General features: G+C 49.1%; 1 protein-coding gene across 11 annotated transcripts in view; it reads left to right on the forward strand.

Moving 5' to 3' along the window:
• Positions 1 to 16,411, forward strand: part of DAGLA (diacylglycerol lipase alpha) — an 82,573-nt gene that overhangs the window by 32,818 nt on the left and 33,344 nt on the right. For 6 of the 11 annotated variants that reach the window (XM_082318569.1, XM_082318567.1, XM_082318562.1 and 3 more), the window contains 5 exons: positions 7,387 to 7,525; positions 8,062 to 8,273; positions 10,653 to 10,754; positions 11,354 to 11,492; positions 14,953 to 15,040. In XM_082318569.1, coding sequence (XP_082174695.1) covers positions 7,431 to 7,525; positions 8,062 to 8,273; positions 10,653 to 10,754; positions 11,354 to 11,492; positions 14,953 to 15,040 — 636 coding nt within the window. In that variant the 5' untranslated portion in view covers positions 7,387 to 7,430. Of the gene's footprint in view, positions 1 to 4,277; positions 4,444 to 6,800; positions 6,862 to 6,961; positions 7,110 to 7,278; positions 7,298 to 7,386; positions 7,526 to 8,061; positions 8,274 to 10,652; positions 10,755 to 11,353; positions 11,493 to 14,952; positions 15,041 to 16,411 lie in introns of those variants that run through there. The other 5 variants (XM_082318566.1, XM_082318565.1, XM_082318570.1 and 2 more) reach the window with 4 other exon arrangements.

The following is a 16,411-nucleotide window of genomic DNA, read 5'->3' on the forward strand; positions in this document are numbered from 1 at the left end:
TTATCGATGCTATTGCTCGAGAGCAGGTGATAACGTCGGCGTTGACCCTCGGCGGTGCGTTGTGCACAGCAGTGTTCTACGGGGAAATAACCAGTTTGGAGCGAATAGCAAATGTGATACTAAATCTTCTGCGTTAGTAGTGAGGTTTTGAGAGCTGATTTTTTTTTTTCTTCATGAGAGAAAAGGGATCGTTTAAGAAAAACTGATAAGAGGCTTTTCAAATTCAAGGGTATAAATTGTAAGGCTGTGAGGTTCAGGGAGGTTATGGGTAGGAGATGTCTGTGTTTGATAGTGCGGGACTCGTGAGAGCTATTTCTACCCAAGGCAAGAGGTGTTTGGAGTGAGAGACAAAGGGGATGGGTTTAAGCAAGGAGCACATGCGCTTAGAAAACATCTTGATATGTTTATGCTGCCTGAGGCAAAGGGGATTTGGGAAGAAGTATTAGGGAGGAATGAGCTGAGATGGAGACAGGCCAGTGTTGGGCCAACTGGCCAGTCTGCTCCTGTTACCACTGATATATTCTCGTGACCATCACCATTGCGCTTCCAAGGGTGTATTTGTGGCAGCGTTTGATTTAAGCTGGTGGGACGTACAGGTAAGTTCTTGTCGCCTGGGTTTTGAAGGTCAGTTTACACCCCGAGATGTATTTTGGGTATTTGTGTCAATGGGCAGTATTGTAATTCCTGATCTAACCTAATCATATTAGTTCTGTAACGATGACATTGTAGTGAGATGATTGTGGTGTGGCCTTATCCTGGGGGAGCTGCATCTGAAATGTGCCAAGCCACAAGAGGCTTTTTCAACCTCTCCTTTCTCAAACCCGACGGCTTACTCTCATGGCTCTGGCACCGACTCATTTTATTTCCTTCTCCTTGGAAAATGGGAGAATCTTAAAAGCAGGTGGGAAATTGATAGTCCAAAATTAAAGACCCCGTTGATTTTTGCCAGCGTTCCCTGCCTGTGCTGAGCAGTCTGTGGCTTGATTGTAAATACGGCTCTCTTAGATGTTACATTAATACATACAATATTCTTTAAGGTACAGATCTGTTCCCTTGATCATATTCTATCATGCTAGAACTATCCTCACAACCTTCTGCCCCCAGGGAAGGAGCTTTCCCTGCAATTCCTGCAGGCATCGCTCACAATAGATATCTTCTGCCGCTTGTAAAAGCCAGCTCTGTCTTGGAAGGGCTCACCTTCCTTCGGTGCCGTGTAATTTATCCCCACCTTATATTACGAGCCTCTGTTCCACACTGTGTGTGTCGGGTAGATATTCCTCCCTCTTATAAGATGCTCTGAGCTATTCCCACCCTGGAAGGGTGCTTTTCAGAGGTTTGGATATTTTTTCATCTGTCCTACCGCTTATTTCTGCTGTTTCTTGCTAATGGTTATTATGGGTAAACTGGGGAGACAGCAACAGACCTTGCCGTCTAGTTCCCACTGCACGCTGGGTCCTGCAAGCGGTGGGCTTGTATGTGTGCAGCCATAGGCAAGCAAATGCCTCCTCGCCAGCTTCAGGACATTTTGTATGGATGTAACCACATCCCCCCTTCTCCCTGCAAGGGAAGAACAATTCCCAGATTGTGAGGAACCAAGCTCGGAAAGAGCTCCGTTTAAGACTCTTAAAAATAGCTGGATGAGGACTGATGAAGTTGGATCCAAGTTCTAATTGATGATTTCCGTCAAGTACAGTAAGTGCTTATAGAAAGGCGTGCTTAATGGGAACAGGAGGGGTCTGTAGGCTGCAGGGGTGACGGTGGAAAGCCCATGTCCCAGCTGGGACATGCTGGTGAGGAAAGGAAGGATGCGGGGTTCAGGTAGGGGTGACTTGATGGGGCTGGAACCCTCTCTGTTAGTGAAGGGCTATTTCAGGGGAAGGGTTTGTATTTTATGAACCAGCAGCTGTTTAAGGGTCAGGAGCTGCATGGTTAAGCATGCTGAATGTGATTTTTTTGGTCACCCGAATTTGACAAACATGGTTATTTTACAATGCTGTTGCTTTTTTAGCTCACTTCAGCATAAAACTGCTTTGGCACCTGCAAGAAGTACAGAGAGCTTCAATAGCTCTAATAAATAACTTCGGAAAGAGAGGAAATGCAGATATACTGGCAAGGGACGGCACACGGTGCTGTTGGCTAGCAGGAGACGAGGAAGGTTGTGCAGTGCCGTGGAGGAGTACTTGCGGTTGCCAACCTATGTGGTAGGAGGCAGAAGGTGGTTCTGGAGGACCTAACTGGATGGCGTTAATCTGGGGATGCCCAGACACTGTCCTGTGCCTGCCTGGGCTACTCGGGTGACTCTCAGGGCTTACTGTGGAGGTGCCCCTCTTCTCTTGGGGTTCCTGGGCCGGGCTGCGCCCTCAGGATGAGCATCTCTGGGTACCCGGGCAAAGTGACCCGGTTCTGCTGCCAGGGGGAAGGGAAAGCGCCTCTGCTGCGATAACACAGGCAAGCGGAGGAGCAGAAAGGAACCCCCAAGGAAATGCTGCTGTTGGAGCCGCTGTGACACAAAGCTTGTTTCGGTTCAGTTTTCCAGATGGGTTTTCTTAAGCAGCTCGAGCAGATGATCCGTGAGAGCTGGCAGTCCCGGGCTACGGCTTCTCAGCGGGACAGCAGGTTGGGGCTGGGACATTCCCTGGGAATACGGTGGCATTTCATCCCGTGCTGCAGGAGCGTGCCCCTGGGAGGATCAGCGTGCCAGTACACGTTGCTGGATTTCTGCAGAACGGCAAAGGGTTTTGTCCTATAGTAACTCCTGCAACCAGCTGCAGACCTAAAATCCCCTTTCTTTTGGGCTTTCTGTAGCCGTAAGCAGTGAAGATGAAGGTCTGGTTGCTGGGCGTTGGAGAGTTGTTATTTTGAGGGAGTTTGGGTGAATAATACTGTAGGACTCTGGAGTTGAGGCAGAATTTGGGGAGACCAGCTGAAAGAGGGTGCTGACTGATAGGAAACACAGATGGGATTGCTTTGCCATACCTGTGTCATGTCAAGCTGCGAGCTGGTTGCCATCTCAGGCCGAGGGGAAAAGTAGGTGATGAATTTGTGGGGCCAGAAGGGCTTCCTCCTGCTAACGCCTCTGTGCAGGCATCGCCTGTGGTCTGTCGAAGTTAGAAGAAACTATTGGCACTGGTGGATCCGATTTCAGTGTGGTTTTAGCCTCCCATCTCCTGCTCGGTAGGAATAGCAATAGTCCGAACTGCGGGAGGTCGGGTGGGGACCAGGAGCGGGCTTTTGAGTGATGGAGGTGGGGATGCTGTGTGAGTCTGCAAGCCCTTGTGGATGCAGGGATAGGGAGTTTCTGGGTGGGGTGTGGGTGCAAATGTGCCTTGGGTGCCTGCGTGATGCCGTGAGCTTAAAGCCCGTGGATTTGGGTACTGGGGAGTAGCTGATTCTCTCCCAGGGTGTTGGCGTGGTGTGGGTGGTCTCCCGCGGTGCAAGATCTACGCACAGCCCTTTTCCTTCAGCTGCGGCTGTGTTCAGCTGGTATTTACTTGCATACCTCCTTCTGAGGCTAATGTCAGACCTGATGGGATGTTGGATTAGACTAAATCTCCTAGGTTTAGCTGGAATGTTGTCTCGCTGTAGCGCTTTTCTCCCTTGCTCTTTTCTCTAAGCCTTCCCCTACAGACAGCTAATGCTCCCCTTCCCCCACGTCCTCGCCTATCCCAGAGCATGTCACAAGGAATTAACGGCTGAAAAGGCCCGGGAGAGGCTGCTCCTCTGGAACAGTCTCTCCTTTCTGTGGCCAGGGTGGTCCCCTCTCTGTGCCCCTTTTGTGTCCCATCCAACTCCCCTCCCCCTGGCCATTCAGTACATGCCAGAGGAGCGACCAGCGGCCCTCAGCCTTTCCCAGCCCCGCTCCGGCGGCGTTGCCCGATGCCAGCCGCTGCAGCCGAAGGGCTTCCCGCGCACAGCCGGGGCTCCGGGACAATCCCGAATCGCTGCGGCAACCCTCCCGGTCCTGCCGGCTTCTCGGCAGCAAGAAGGAGGGAGGTTTGCGCTGCTACGCTTGCTGCTGGAGGGCTTTCCTTCTCTCCCATCTCTCTGCATCTCCGACAGCATCGCCCGCTCTCGCTCCCGGTCCTCCTTCCCACAATCCACGTACAATCTCCTCAGAACGGGGATGATGTCACTTCCTTCCAGAGGGTGCCGGGGGTGTGGAAGCGGGGAGTCGCGACCCCTGGCTCGGTGGCTCTCGGCAGCCCCGATGGCTGAATGAGGTTGCTGTCTTGGAGGGAGGGAGTTGCTCTGAAGGTGATGGCCGGCTGTGTCAGCAGGCAGCCACCACGCCGTCCTTCCCTTTGCCGAGTGGGATTTTCAATGGCTGCAAGAAGAGTTTGCTGTTCCCTCCTTCGCTTGTGATGTCTCTCTCCGTGGATATGCACTTTTCCTGAAATACCCTGATGGGAGAGAAGAATGTGCAGCGGCTGGACCACGTGCCATGTAAGATTCCTGCTTCCATAGATCTTTGATCCAAGGGTGAAGGGCTCTGGACTCCTTGTACACAAAGCTTGTGCCTGCGTGTGCTTCTCCTGATTTCAGTGTTGGGAGCTTGGGGGTTCTTGTACCGGGGTTCAGGTTTCAGGGTCCTGGGAATTTTTCACTCTTTGCAGCAGTTTTAGGGGCAGCACAAGGGGTTCTTGCTGTTGCAAAACTGGGGTCAGTGGTCTCAGGGCTGTTTGCACTCTCACCTTCCACTTTCTTCCCAGTTCCTCTGCTAGATCAGATCTTCATCATCTCAAAATGTAACACCTGGGATCTGCTGCCCTGGGATGAAGCCAAAGAGTGCTCACACTGAGAGCTTTACTTTTTTTTTTATGGGCTTTACAGTCTCAGGCCTTCTATCATCTCCCTTTTTTCCAAACTGGGGGCAAGGCCCCAGACATCACGGTTTAGATTTTCAATGGACAGTCTTTGAAAATTAATTGGGACTCTCTCTGCAGTGCACCGGGAGCCTGGTAAGCATCCAGCTAGGAGTGACAGTCCCACACTGAGCAGTCCCGTGTGTGACAGTGAGTGACAGCCTGCTCTGCTCCGTCCCCATCTGTTGCTGTGGATAAGGAATTCGCGGTAGATGTTTGCTGCTCTTGCCGATACCCTGCCTCTTCAATTGGCGGAGGGTGGCGAAAGCGGGCAGAGCACAACTGCTTTGCGTCTGGAGAGGTGGAAGAGTTGTGGAAAGTGCGTTGGTGGGATGCAGCCGTGAGCCGAGGGATGATGGGCCCCGAGGTCTGAGCTTGGCTGGGAGGTGCTGCGGTGGCCAGAGGCAGAGTGGACGAGCGCGCTGGAAAGCGTGGCCGCCTGTACTGGGCAGGGTTAGCCATATTCGAGATATAAGCGCTTCACACGAGCGGTGCGTGACAGGCAGACGGGTTGTTCACGGCAAGGCTAGAAGAAGTCACCAGATGGCCAGAGGAGTGAGCAGTTTGAAGGTAGAGCTGCGATGTACTGAGTGCTCCGATTATTATGTGCTAAGGAAGCGCAAATCCAACTGGTGGTGTAATTTCACATTTGCTTTTGGTTGTGGAATAGAGCGTTTCCCTCACCCAAGTGAGTAACGTGCTGGAAGTGTGTCAGCCTGTTAATGATGGAATCTCCCGGAAAGTGTGAAAGATTTGTGTAGGTTTTCAATGCTCGGTGACTGAAGCGGGTAGGAAGGTCTAGTCCACCGGCTGTGGGTGTCGGTACAGGAGGGGAGACTCCTGTTTTGGGATGGTCTGCCCAGTAGGTAAGCGATGGAGTAACCACACCTGACTGGTGAATAGGTTTTGGTAGGGCCAGGCAGCTCTGTTACCGCAGCAATCGGTGCTGCGGTACGGTCTGTGGTCTGTCACAAAACCAAGGCTTGTGTTACTTTGAAGGTTTGAATTAGTTTAAATGTGATCAAGTCACTGCTCCTTTTTTTTTTTTTACCCAGAGCACTAGATCAGAGACATCATATACAAGTTTGATTTTTTTTTTTTGCCTGGCGCATGAGGTATGGCAGATGATATTTCCTCTGAAATGCTGTTGGAAATCCTGATTACATCGTAAGTAACAAATGTGGCCACGTTCCTTTTTGCCTCTGTGAGCCTAACAGCAAATTGCTGGCTCAGTACAAAGAGCAGTTATTACTTGGGAGATGCAGCTTTGGAGCAGCGCGGTCACTGCAGGCCACGGCAGCAGCGTGTGAACGTGAAAATTGGGAGGTTAGTGGGGTTAGAACAGGAGAAGTGCTGTGATTTGAGACGGAGAGGAGTCAGTTGGGAGAACTTGACGCTCCTGAGATGGTGGCTCGGAGCAGAGAGGCACGGGCCAACGCGTGGGTGTCCCCTGGTCTGTGGTGGTGCAGGTGAGAAGTGTGGCGGGTTCAGGGCATGGAAGAGAGGAACGGGAATGACTGCTGCGGTCGGGATGGCTGGTGGCTGTGGGCAGACCGCATAGGCACGATCTCGGAAACCAAAGGTTGACAAAACCAAACCGAAGTCGTGGTTGAAGCGTGTTGCACAAGAAGTGCAGAAGGGAGATAAGGCGTGCTGCAGAAAGGACTGAGCCGCGCTGATGCGGTGGGCTTGGGCTGGAGTATGAAAATGAACTGAAATGGTGTGGGAGAGCTGTGCTGGGAGGAGGTGTCTGGATAGCCCGGTGGAGTCTCGTGACTTATTACCACTGCTGTTTCTTTTTTAAAGGATTTGTGAAGCTTTAAAAATAGGAGCACAAACAAAATGTGGGGAGGAACAGCCAGCTCCTCAATCTTCGACCTTTCAATTGTTAGTGCCTGTCAGGGCCAAGGCGAACACAAAGGAGATGTGGAGCTGGCAGGGTGCTTCTGTGCAACTGATGGTCGAGTGAGAGATCTCCTAGGAGCTTGCTCCCTCACCAGTAAGTGCTTGCTGTTGGGAGCCAGTCAATAGCTTTCCCAGATGCTACCACTAACTGCTAATGGGTATTTTGGCTTGCTGAGCCAAGTGAGGGAGGGAATTGTTGGACAACAAGAAAAGAGGCAGGCAGCAGGTGTGTCTGTGGAAGAACATGGTAATAGGGCCTTCTGTAGAGTTGGGGCCAGTCTAACCTGTCCAGAGCACCCCGCAGTGACTGCTTACCAACGTGCAGCCCTAACAGGATTCCAGGTAATCTTGTGAAGTGGAGCTGGGCGAGCGGTGATTATGTTCAGTGAGTTACACACCTGCTTCACCTAATACTTCCCACTCTTGAAACTGTGCATTCCTCTCCTGTGCTCTCCTCGAGCATGCCATGCCCCCTGGTGCTGGAAGGAAGAAGCTCTGCCATCTTTGGTGTGAAGTAGGAGAGCTCTCAGGTGCAGACCTTCTGCTAGCGTGGGGTTGCGAGGCTCTCCTGAGAGGGTTGAAGGGGGTCAGCAGCATTTTTGATTCTGCTCTTTTCCAGGAGGTGAGTGTCGTGCCTGCTGAACTTCCCCAGACCCGCTAGCCATGCCAGGGATTGTCGTGTTTCGCCGTCGCTGGTCTGTAGGCAGCGATGACCTGGTTTTGCCAGCCGTCTTCCTCTTCCTCCTGCATACCACCTGGTAAGTGAGAAATGCAGAACGATGGTTTGAATTCTCCCATGAATTCTTTTTGCTCTTCCTGCTTCTTGCAGCTGTAATTCTTCCTGCGCTTATACGCGCGTCTGGAAGGCTTGTTTGGGGCATTTCTGACAGACACCGACATACTGCCAGCTTCTGGTTCTTCGGATAAGTTCTGTTCTAAGTTCCAGTTCCAAAGCGGGAGCCTGACCAGAGCGTCCTGCACCCTCCAGTGCTACCCAAGGTTGTCCACTGGAGTTTGGGGCTGGGTTTCTGTACAGGGGCTCAGGAAAAACAATTGGAGTGGCAGATCCCATGGGATAATGTGACTTGACACAGATCATCAAATTGTTCTGACCAGGGTAGCAGGGCCTCTGGATGGCTTGTGGGGAGGAGATTTCCAGAACAAATTAATATTAATTGTAACTAGCTGTGGGATGCTGAGGATCCTCAGTAGCTTTGTGAGGAGAGCAGTTGTGGGATATTACATGCAGCTTTCTTTGGCTTACTGCTGATAACAAGCTGGTTTGTGACGGCAGGTTTGTGATCCTCTCTGTGGTGCTCTTTGGGCTGGTGTACAACCCCAACGAGACCTGCTCGCTTAACCTGGTGGACCACGGCAGAGGCTACCTGGGCATCCTGCTCAGTTGTATGATCGCAGAGGTGGCAATCATCTGGCTCAGCATGCGAGGCAGTATCCTGTACACAGAGCCCCGGGACTCGATGCAGTATGTGCTCTATGTCAGACTGGGTAAGAGGCAGCGGCCTGAGGCCTCCTAATGACTCAGCCTCCACACTGCCATCTGCTATTGCAGAAGACTTCTCTCCCCACACCCTGACAAACACACAGCTTCTGAAAGACATCCAGATGGCCACTTGTATGTGATATGCATCTGAATACATCACATAGACTGCACCCTGTCATTGCTGTAAGACTTTCATGCAATGCCCCAAATATCTTTCTAGCAAACCTTTAACTTGTCATCCTCATTGCGATGCAGGTACATCCTTTTCCTCTAACAAAATATGCTCCCCTTCTGTCTCGCAACACAGATCTGCCACAGTGAGATGCATCTACACCTCTCCCCCACCTTTTTTTCCACACGTTTTCCTATGATACAGGCGTATGTCTGTGTAAATCCTGGGGGTTCTGACCCTGAGGCGTGTGCGTGACCTTGCCTGTCATACAGACACGTAAGTCTACACCCACCTACCTTGAGACCTGCACTTGACCTCTTGACTCACATGTGATGCATCTCTCCATCCAGCAACCTGCACTTTGATACTCCCCCTCCAGGCACCGGGAGATAAATAGGTTTACCACCTGCTCACTGGTTGCATCCTCTCTCTTAGAGTGCATATTTGCCTTCCTAAAAACATTTCCTGTCTCACTCACCCACCAAGAACTAGATCAGAAAGAGTTTGTTCCTTGAGCTCTCATTCAGGGCTTCCCTTTTAGCTTGTCTTCCCTCCTCTGTTCGGTTGTCTTCCAGGTACAGAAACTTGAGCAGATTTTTCTGTGCCAAGTGAAGATTTTAAGAGAAAAATCTTTTGGAGATGCGGAGTCAAGCCCATTCCAAATGAAGCATCTCTGTTTTTGCTGGATTGTTCTCATGCAGAATTTGCTAAAATATGGGTAACCTGGCGTGAAAGCTCTGTCTGGGAGACATTTCTGCCTTTGAGTGCTAAGTGCAAATCATTAACATGAATAGCAAACAAATCTTTCTCTCCGGTTTCCCAGACACACTGCAGTGTCCCTAGGGAAGCACATAGAGCCTGACGGTTTGAGGAACGCTGTGTTAAAACCAGGCGAAATGGGGCAAAGGAGGCAGAGAGAATCCAAAGAGCCATTTTCCTACCCAAGAATCATCCACTTTTCTTCCTTGTCTGCCTTAAACTAATACCTGTGTTCAGGATCCGTATTTATACTGTATCTTGGGTCTGGTAATGCTTGTTTTGTGGGGCTTTTTACTCTTAATGGCTTCATCAGCTCTGATGGTAGAAATAGGAGCGTGACCGTCACGTGGGCAAGGTCCGTGTGACTGTCCCATTTTAAGCGTTTGCTGTTTAGTGCATAGGAATCTAGGGAAAGAGTTCCAGTAGGAACCCAGGCAAGTCTCATCCGTGCTACTGCTGCTCCTGTCCTGCAGCAGGTAATCTCAGCGGGGAGACAAGCCGAGGTAGGCAAAGCCTAGCTCAGTTTAAGAACATAGGTTGGGCTGATCAGGAACCAGGTCCAGCCCTGGTTCCTTGCCCACTGCTGTTGAAAACTATTTGCTGTGTGGCTCTTTGAACTGGTCTTTCCAGGATATTGAGTCTGTAGTAAGCCATGAGAGATACTGTGCTGGCACGTAGATAAGGAGGGTGGATAGTCAGAGTGGGCTAGGCTGGAGTGTGGAGTTAATCTCGGCTACACCAAAGGCTTGCTAGGCATTACTAAGCAAGCTATTTACCCTCTCCATACCCGATTGCCTGCCTGCACTTTGGGGTTGTAATGCGTAGAGAAGGTGTGAGGATGGGCACTTCAGTGTTTCCCAACTGTTTTGTTCCAGGGAGCCACTATCAGCCCCCAGTTTCTGGTTCATTACCATGGCAGCATGCAAAACTGAGGAGCCAGTAAATGACTCCTGAAGGACCGTGTCCTGGGAACTACTACTGCGAGGACTGCAAAGGGCAGAGGTGCTGGGAACACTTTCTAAGTGTAGTAAGCAGGATCAGTCCTGGATACACACTACTATTTCATATCTGTGACTCAGGCCAGCTGTCTGAGGTGGTTAAGACCTAGGTGCTGTTACGTGGTGATTCTTGTTACCTAAGGGAGTCTTTCCGCTGTTGTGGGCGGAAGGTATGGCGCTCTGATTCACCCCTCTGATACAGCCAAGGGCACTGACAGCTCTGCGTGCACGTGGTCCTCGTGTCACTTGGGAGTAGTTAGTGTTAAGGACACGATACATTTTTGGTTCATTTTCTTGAATATCACCTTCCAAAGCATTGGGCCCCAGTCCTGCAGTCATTTATTCTGTCCCACTAAAGAACCTGTCTTGGGGTTTCCCTTCCAGAAGATGGGGAGAGGCAGTTGCTAATCCTTAGGGAGATGCTGCTACTATCCATTGTGTTCCTTCCGTTTCAGCTATCTTGGTGATTGAGTTTGTGTACGCTATTGTGGGCATCGTTTGGCTAACGCAGTACTACACTTCCTGCAATGATATCACAGCAAAGAGTGTCACTTTGGGTACGTATTTGGAATGTGGTTTGTGTTCATTCCTGTGTATGCGCAGACATCCTCTTGCCTTGGAGAGCTAATTCATTCATGCATGTGGGGATTGACTGTTGGAAGTGGATCGTAGCTGTAAATGTGGTGCTTGTTTTCCTGAGACATTATTGCTTAGAACAGTTGTTCTATTCATTTGTTTGTGCTGTCTGCACTGAGGCAAGAATTCACGTTCCCATGGAAGGGTCTGGCTGGGGAGTCTGTAAGACCCGGTTCCCCTTCTTCAGTTCAAAATGGCTTTACTGTTTTCTGGAACTCCTTTTCAGTCTCGGCCAGTCTCCTTGCGGGGATGATGGTAATGTTGCAGTCCCCCTAGATACTCAGTGAGTATTTAACGGCCTTCTGCAAGGGCGATCTCCTAAACCAGCTGGAAAACCTAGCTGTGGTTTAGAAGCCTTTGCAGAGGATTTCCTTTTGCTGCAGCTGGCTGCAAGAATATTTGGGGTAACTTTGCCCTGCAGCAGTGGAGAGGTGGCTCCGATGCGTGCGGCGAAAAGCAGGAAGCGATACTGCCAAGAGTTATGGGCAAAGCACCTGACTTCTCTCTTCTTTCTCTGCAGGAATGGTGGTGTGCAACTGGGTTGTCATCCTGAGCGTCTGCATCACTGTCCTGTGCGTCTTCGACCCGACGGGCCGGACCTTTGTCAAACTGCGCGCCACAAAGCGGAGACAGCGCAACCTGAGGACGTACAACCTGCGGTAAAGCAGCGTTTCTGGAAGGGTGGCCTGCTTTTTTTTGGTTCTTGACGTTCTCCTTGCCTTGCTTCAGGGAGCATTCAGCTTCAGGCGTTGCTTCCCTTTGCTGGTGAGGGTGATTTTTTGGAAGAACACAGCTCAGACTGTCAGGTGCTGTGTGTGGGCATCTGTATCCAAAGGAGGCGAAGCAATGCGGTAGCTGGCTGGATCGTGCGTTAGTCACTGGATTTGTGAATCCTTACGAGCCCCTTGAGCCAGTGCTGACCACGACAGCTCGTTTGTCCATCCTGTAGCAGTGTTCTGCCTGGTAACAGTGAGGCAGCGCTTAGATTTTGCTTAGGTTGAGGCAGCATCCTCTTCCAAAGTCCCTTTCTTCCTTTAGTTTTGTCTTCAAAATACAACCTTTTGGCCTGAGGTGTCTTGTATTTGGTCTTGGCCAAGAAGGAATTTCTTTTGTGTTGGTAGTCAGATCTTTTAATTAAGAATTGATTACATCTTTGAGCTGCTTGGATGGGGTTATGAAAGCTTTTTTCACCAAGCAAGGCATTTTTCAGAAGTATTTTTTCCAGTAGCGGGACAGCACAAACAGGCTTTGTTTTCTTGTGCAGTCTTGACATATGTAACTGTCAGCAAGGAATGTGGCTTTGTAGGACTTGAGGGCATTAGGTTTTGAATGCTAAAAAATGAGGCTTTTAAAAAATACTCTGCAAATTTGGCATTTCTCCTTGGGAATGTATATTCAAGGGGTGTTTTGAATACATGTTCTTTCCAATGTCTTCAGGTTGTCTTTTTGAGGAAAAAGCAGACTTTTCTAAGGACGATGCAGCAAGCTTTGTTTGAAGGAGCCTGTTTTTTTTAATTACAGAATGCATAAGACATTCTTCCTAATCTTTTCAGTATGTTATTAACACTGGCCTTGAATATTTGGAGTTAATGCCCTGTTAGCCTAACGTGTGCGACTGCTGCATCGTGATCAGGACATTCCCAGGGAGATGGGGATGAGAAGCGATGACGATGCTCTGGATCTATACCCCACGCTACATCAGAGCTGTTGGGCTCAGCGTGATATTTTTCCAAAAAGAAACTGAGTGCCACAGATGGCAAAGGTTTTTTTTTTTTTTTGCCAGAGAACTTAAAAGTAAATCAAAACAAAGCCCCAAATGCTTTTCCCTGTGAGGAGTCTTGAGATCCCAGACAACTGAGTGAAGGTATTTGTCCCTTGGGCCAGGGCCAGGTTTCTCTCTCCAGGCCTGTAACATTTTTGGAGAGCTCGTGCATGCTGTTTGCAGATTTCCACTCTGGAAAGGGAGTGTTAACAGATGTTAACAAGCAAAATGCTGTGGGCTATAATGTGAAAGGGAAACATAAAATGTTACTATGTGTTCATTACTAAAGCAATTGTTTTCAAAGCATATATTTTGAAATTCTCCACTTGCTTAAAGTAATCCTTGCCAAAGAACATATTATGAAATTCTCTGTTTCTGGATTGTGATCCGGCAAGATGCGGAGGGCCAGCCATTCCTATCGAAATCCCTCTGTCTGCGGTGATACGCGCCTTCTGATGTACAGCAGTAACCTGACCTTTGTGTTACGCTTAACCTGAGCCACGTTTCCTCTGTCTTAACTCATGAAAAATCTTGATTTGTTTGTCACATTAAGGAGACGTGTAACTTTAGCTTCCTTTTTGTGGTACTCTGCTGTAGCTGATGGACTCTGTCACACAGTGGTTTTCCTTTACCAGTGGCATCGTGATGTGTGTGGGCTTTTATGTTCTTGCAGAGCGAAGAAAATAAAACGACCAAACAAAAAGCTCAGCTAATTGTGCCGAGGCTTTTCTAAGAAATCTTGCTTGAGAGCTCATATTAAACATGTGGAAGTTCAGTGTTAGGAAGAAAAGAATTTGGGAAAAGTTGGAGTGAAAATAGCTCAGAGCACACTTGCTTGTTCAGCCCCCACGGTGAAGTTGTGAAGTTCTTCGCATTGCTGCCCGAGTTCTTTGGCGTTTGGTGGAGCAAAACTGAGTGCTGCCAGCTCTGTCTTAGGACACTCGTATTCCTGTTCCTCTTTTGGAGTCTTCCTTGGAGGTTATGGGTAGTTGTTTTAAAATGCTCAGGCGTGAGTCGATGGATTGCCCTGCAGGATCTGCTCCTTCTATTGCAGGAAAATACTCCTTTACCAGCATCTTTTTCCTCCAGCTGCAACCCACTTTCTGGGCTTGGGCTTTTCCTGATGTGATCAGCTGCCAGAAAATAGAAATGGTCTTTTTTGATTGGTCTGACCCATCTTCAGTTAGTCTGTGTTCACATTAAAAAAAGACCTTGCATTAGAGGAGCCGTGGACTTTGATGTGGGTAGCACGGCGCTCTGGCAAAGAATCACACGGTCCCTGCTTCAATGCCACTAAGCCTGGCTTGATCTAAGGGCTGTTTGCAGGTATGCCAGTCGAAAATAAGGGACTGCCACCCTGCAAAATCTAGGAACTAGGACAAGCTCACAACAGTGGAGAAAACTCAGCTATAGTTCATTTTAAATGGGGTTGTCCAATTAGCTAATTTTCAAGCTGAAATTGAAATGTCATATAAACCAAATGTGGGTTGAGCTAAACCTTCTGTATTCAGCCTTTTGTTTAACCTCTTCTAATTGAAAGAGAACCTTTAGCTTGCTTTCCTTTTTTTGATTCAAGTTACGCACCGTACTTGAATAAAGAGCGCAAATTATGTCAGTTCTGAGACTGTATTATGTTTAATAAATATATTTTTCCAAACAAGCTATTATTGGGGAAAAAAATGCACAGCTCCTCTCGCACTAAGCGCTCAGGGTCTTTTGTACCATTCCCACCCCCTTGCCCCGCAGCAGAGTTTTCCCACTGAGTGGTAGTACACCCTGGCGCACGGTGCAGCTGCCGAGCTCCCAGTAGACCCAGAACAGGCTGCCCAGGGCAGTGGTGGAGTCCCCATCCCTGGGGGGATTTAAAAGCTGGGGAGATGTGGTGCTTGGGGACATAGTTTAGTGGTGGGCTTGGCAGTGCTGGGTTAGTGGTTGGACTCGATGATCTTAAGGGTCTTTTCCAACCTAAAGGATTCCATGATTCTATGACCTTCCTTCCATCCGGAGCGCTGGGTGCTCTTGGATATCCCGCTTCCAGCAGGTACCGTAGAACAACAGTAGCTTCATGAGGGCCGTCCCATTCAGGCAGGACACCCTGTATATAAATACAGAGGCTTGGTCCTGGCCAGAACAGCTGGGTTATGAATGACCTTCCTGTCCTATAAAATGAATAGAGTTGTTAATCTATATGTGGTCTCCTTGTCCCTGCTAGGGCAGGATAAATTTAAGAATACGGTTTAGCACGCATTTTACCAGTGATAGCGTAGGCTGCGTCAGTTTGTATTGAATCCTACTGTTTGTCCGCAGTCGTGTTCTCCTGCCTGTCCTCATGCGCATACTCCACCCTTTATTTATAGGCACCGCCTGGAAGAAGGGCAAGCCAGCAGCTGGACACGCAGGCTCAAAGTTTTTCTTTGCTGCACACGGACAAAAGACTCCCAGTCGGTAGGTACCAAATATCTCCTGTCGGAGAGCAAGCTATGTGTACAGCTGCCGATAGGTGGGACTCCGCAGGGCGTAGCAGCGTGGGGTTCCTGCTGCCAAGCCTGGACAGTGTGTGTCTCGTTTCACTGAGTGTTCTTTGAGATCTGGAGGCACGAGGAGTCCGGTGAGCCTTGACAGCAGTGCATGCAAGGACTGGAGATGCCTTCCGAGCAGCAGCAAGCTGAGCTACCCTCGGAACAACCAGGCTTGAAGTGTTGCTGCGTGCTGGTTCCTTTTCCCTCCTTTCAGCCCGCGTAGCCTGAACGAGCGCTTGCGTTTCTGCAGGAGGGTAGCTGGGTATTCCATGCAGAAGCGAGCTGATGTTTCCCTCTAGATGCAGATGTGAGATTGCTGGGTAGGGCAGTTGTCTTTTCAAAACGGCTAGTCTTAACCCTCTGGTTTTGAGCATTACAGGACTCTCTGAAGGTAAAGTTAGTAGCACTGAAAAGCAATGTTGTCAGCGTTAAACTCTTCTGAAGTTGTTCTTTACCTCGCTATTGCGGTGAACTGTGGGATAACAATTTTAAGTGAAGATATCAGTGGAAGAAATACATATTTTTCAGTATGTTCAGCTTCAGTTTCCCTTTATCAGCCAGCTTGCTTAGGCACTTTCTCCTATTGTTTGCATCAGTCTGATACGCTTCAGAAGGAGAGACCTCTCTGAAAATGGGAAAATGTAAACCTGTCGGAATCAGCAAAGGAATACTTCTGGATTGCTAACATTCAAAAACTACTACTTAATCCATAGATTCACATGAAGATCTTTGGCTTGAAGTTTTCGCGTGCTGCAGTTGGGATTTTCCCTTGCTGGTATCTATCCAGTGGGGAAGGGGCTTGGTACTGCTTCCCCAAAAATTAGCAGCCCATTCTTACTGGGAGCAGTGGGAGCAGGTTTGTGCCTTTGGGTGGTATTCAACAGGATGACTGAGGACCTGCTGGAGAGGTGAATGCTAAGGTGGACAATTTTGCTGATGACTCCTAATATTTAAATTGGTCAGAATTATGAGTATTTGAGCAAGTCTTGAAAGACCAAGCAGAACCAGGGAATTGTTATCAAAGATAGAAGAAAGTCAAAGAAAGATGAGGTGATGCGTGCACCTCTGAAGAAACAATTTCAATTACTTGCATACGCTGGGCTCTGAATTAGTTACAACCTCTCAGGAAAAGAGCTAGGAATTATCAAGGACACTTCAACAAAGACATCGGTGCACAGCAGTGGCCAAAAAATCAGAAAAACGTTTAGCTTCAGTAGAAGGGCATAGAAAATGACAGGGAAAACACCAAGGGACCGACCACATCAGTGATGTCCTCACTAAATATAGCCTGGTGTTT

Source organism: Platalea leucorodia, assembly GCF_965183815.1.
Source record: "Platalea leucorodia genome assembly, chromosome: 7".
NCBI lineage: Eukaryota > Metazoa > Chordata > Aves > Pelecaniformes > Threskiornithidae > Platalea > Platalea leucorodia.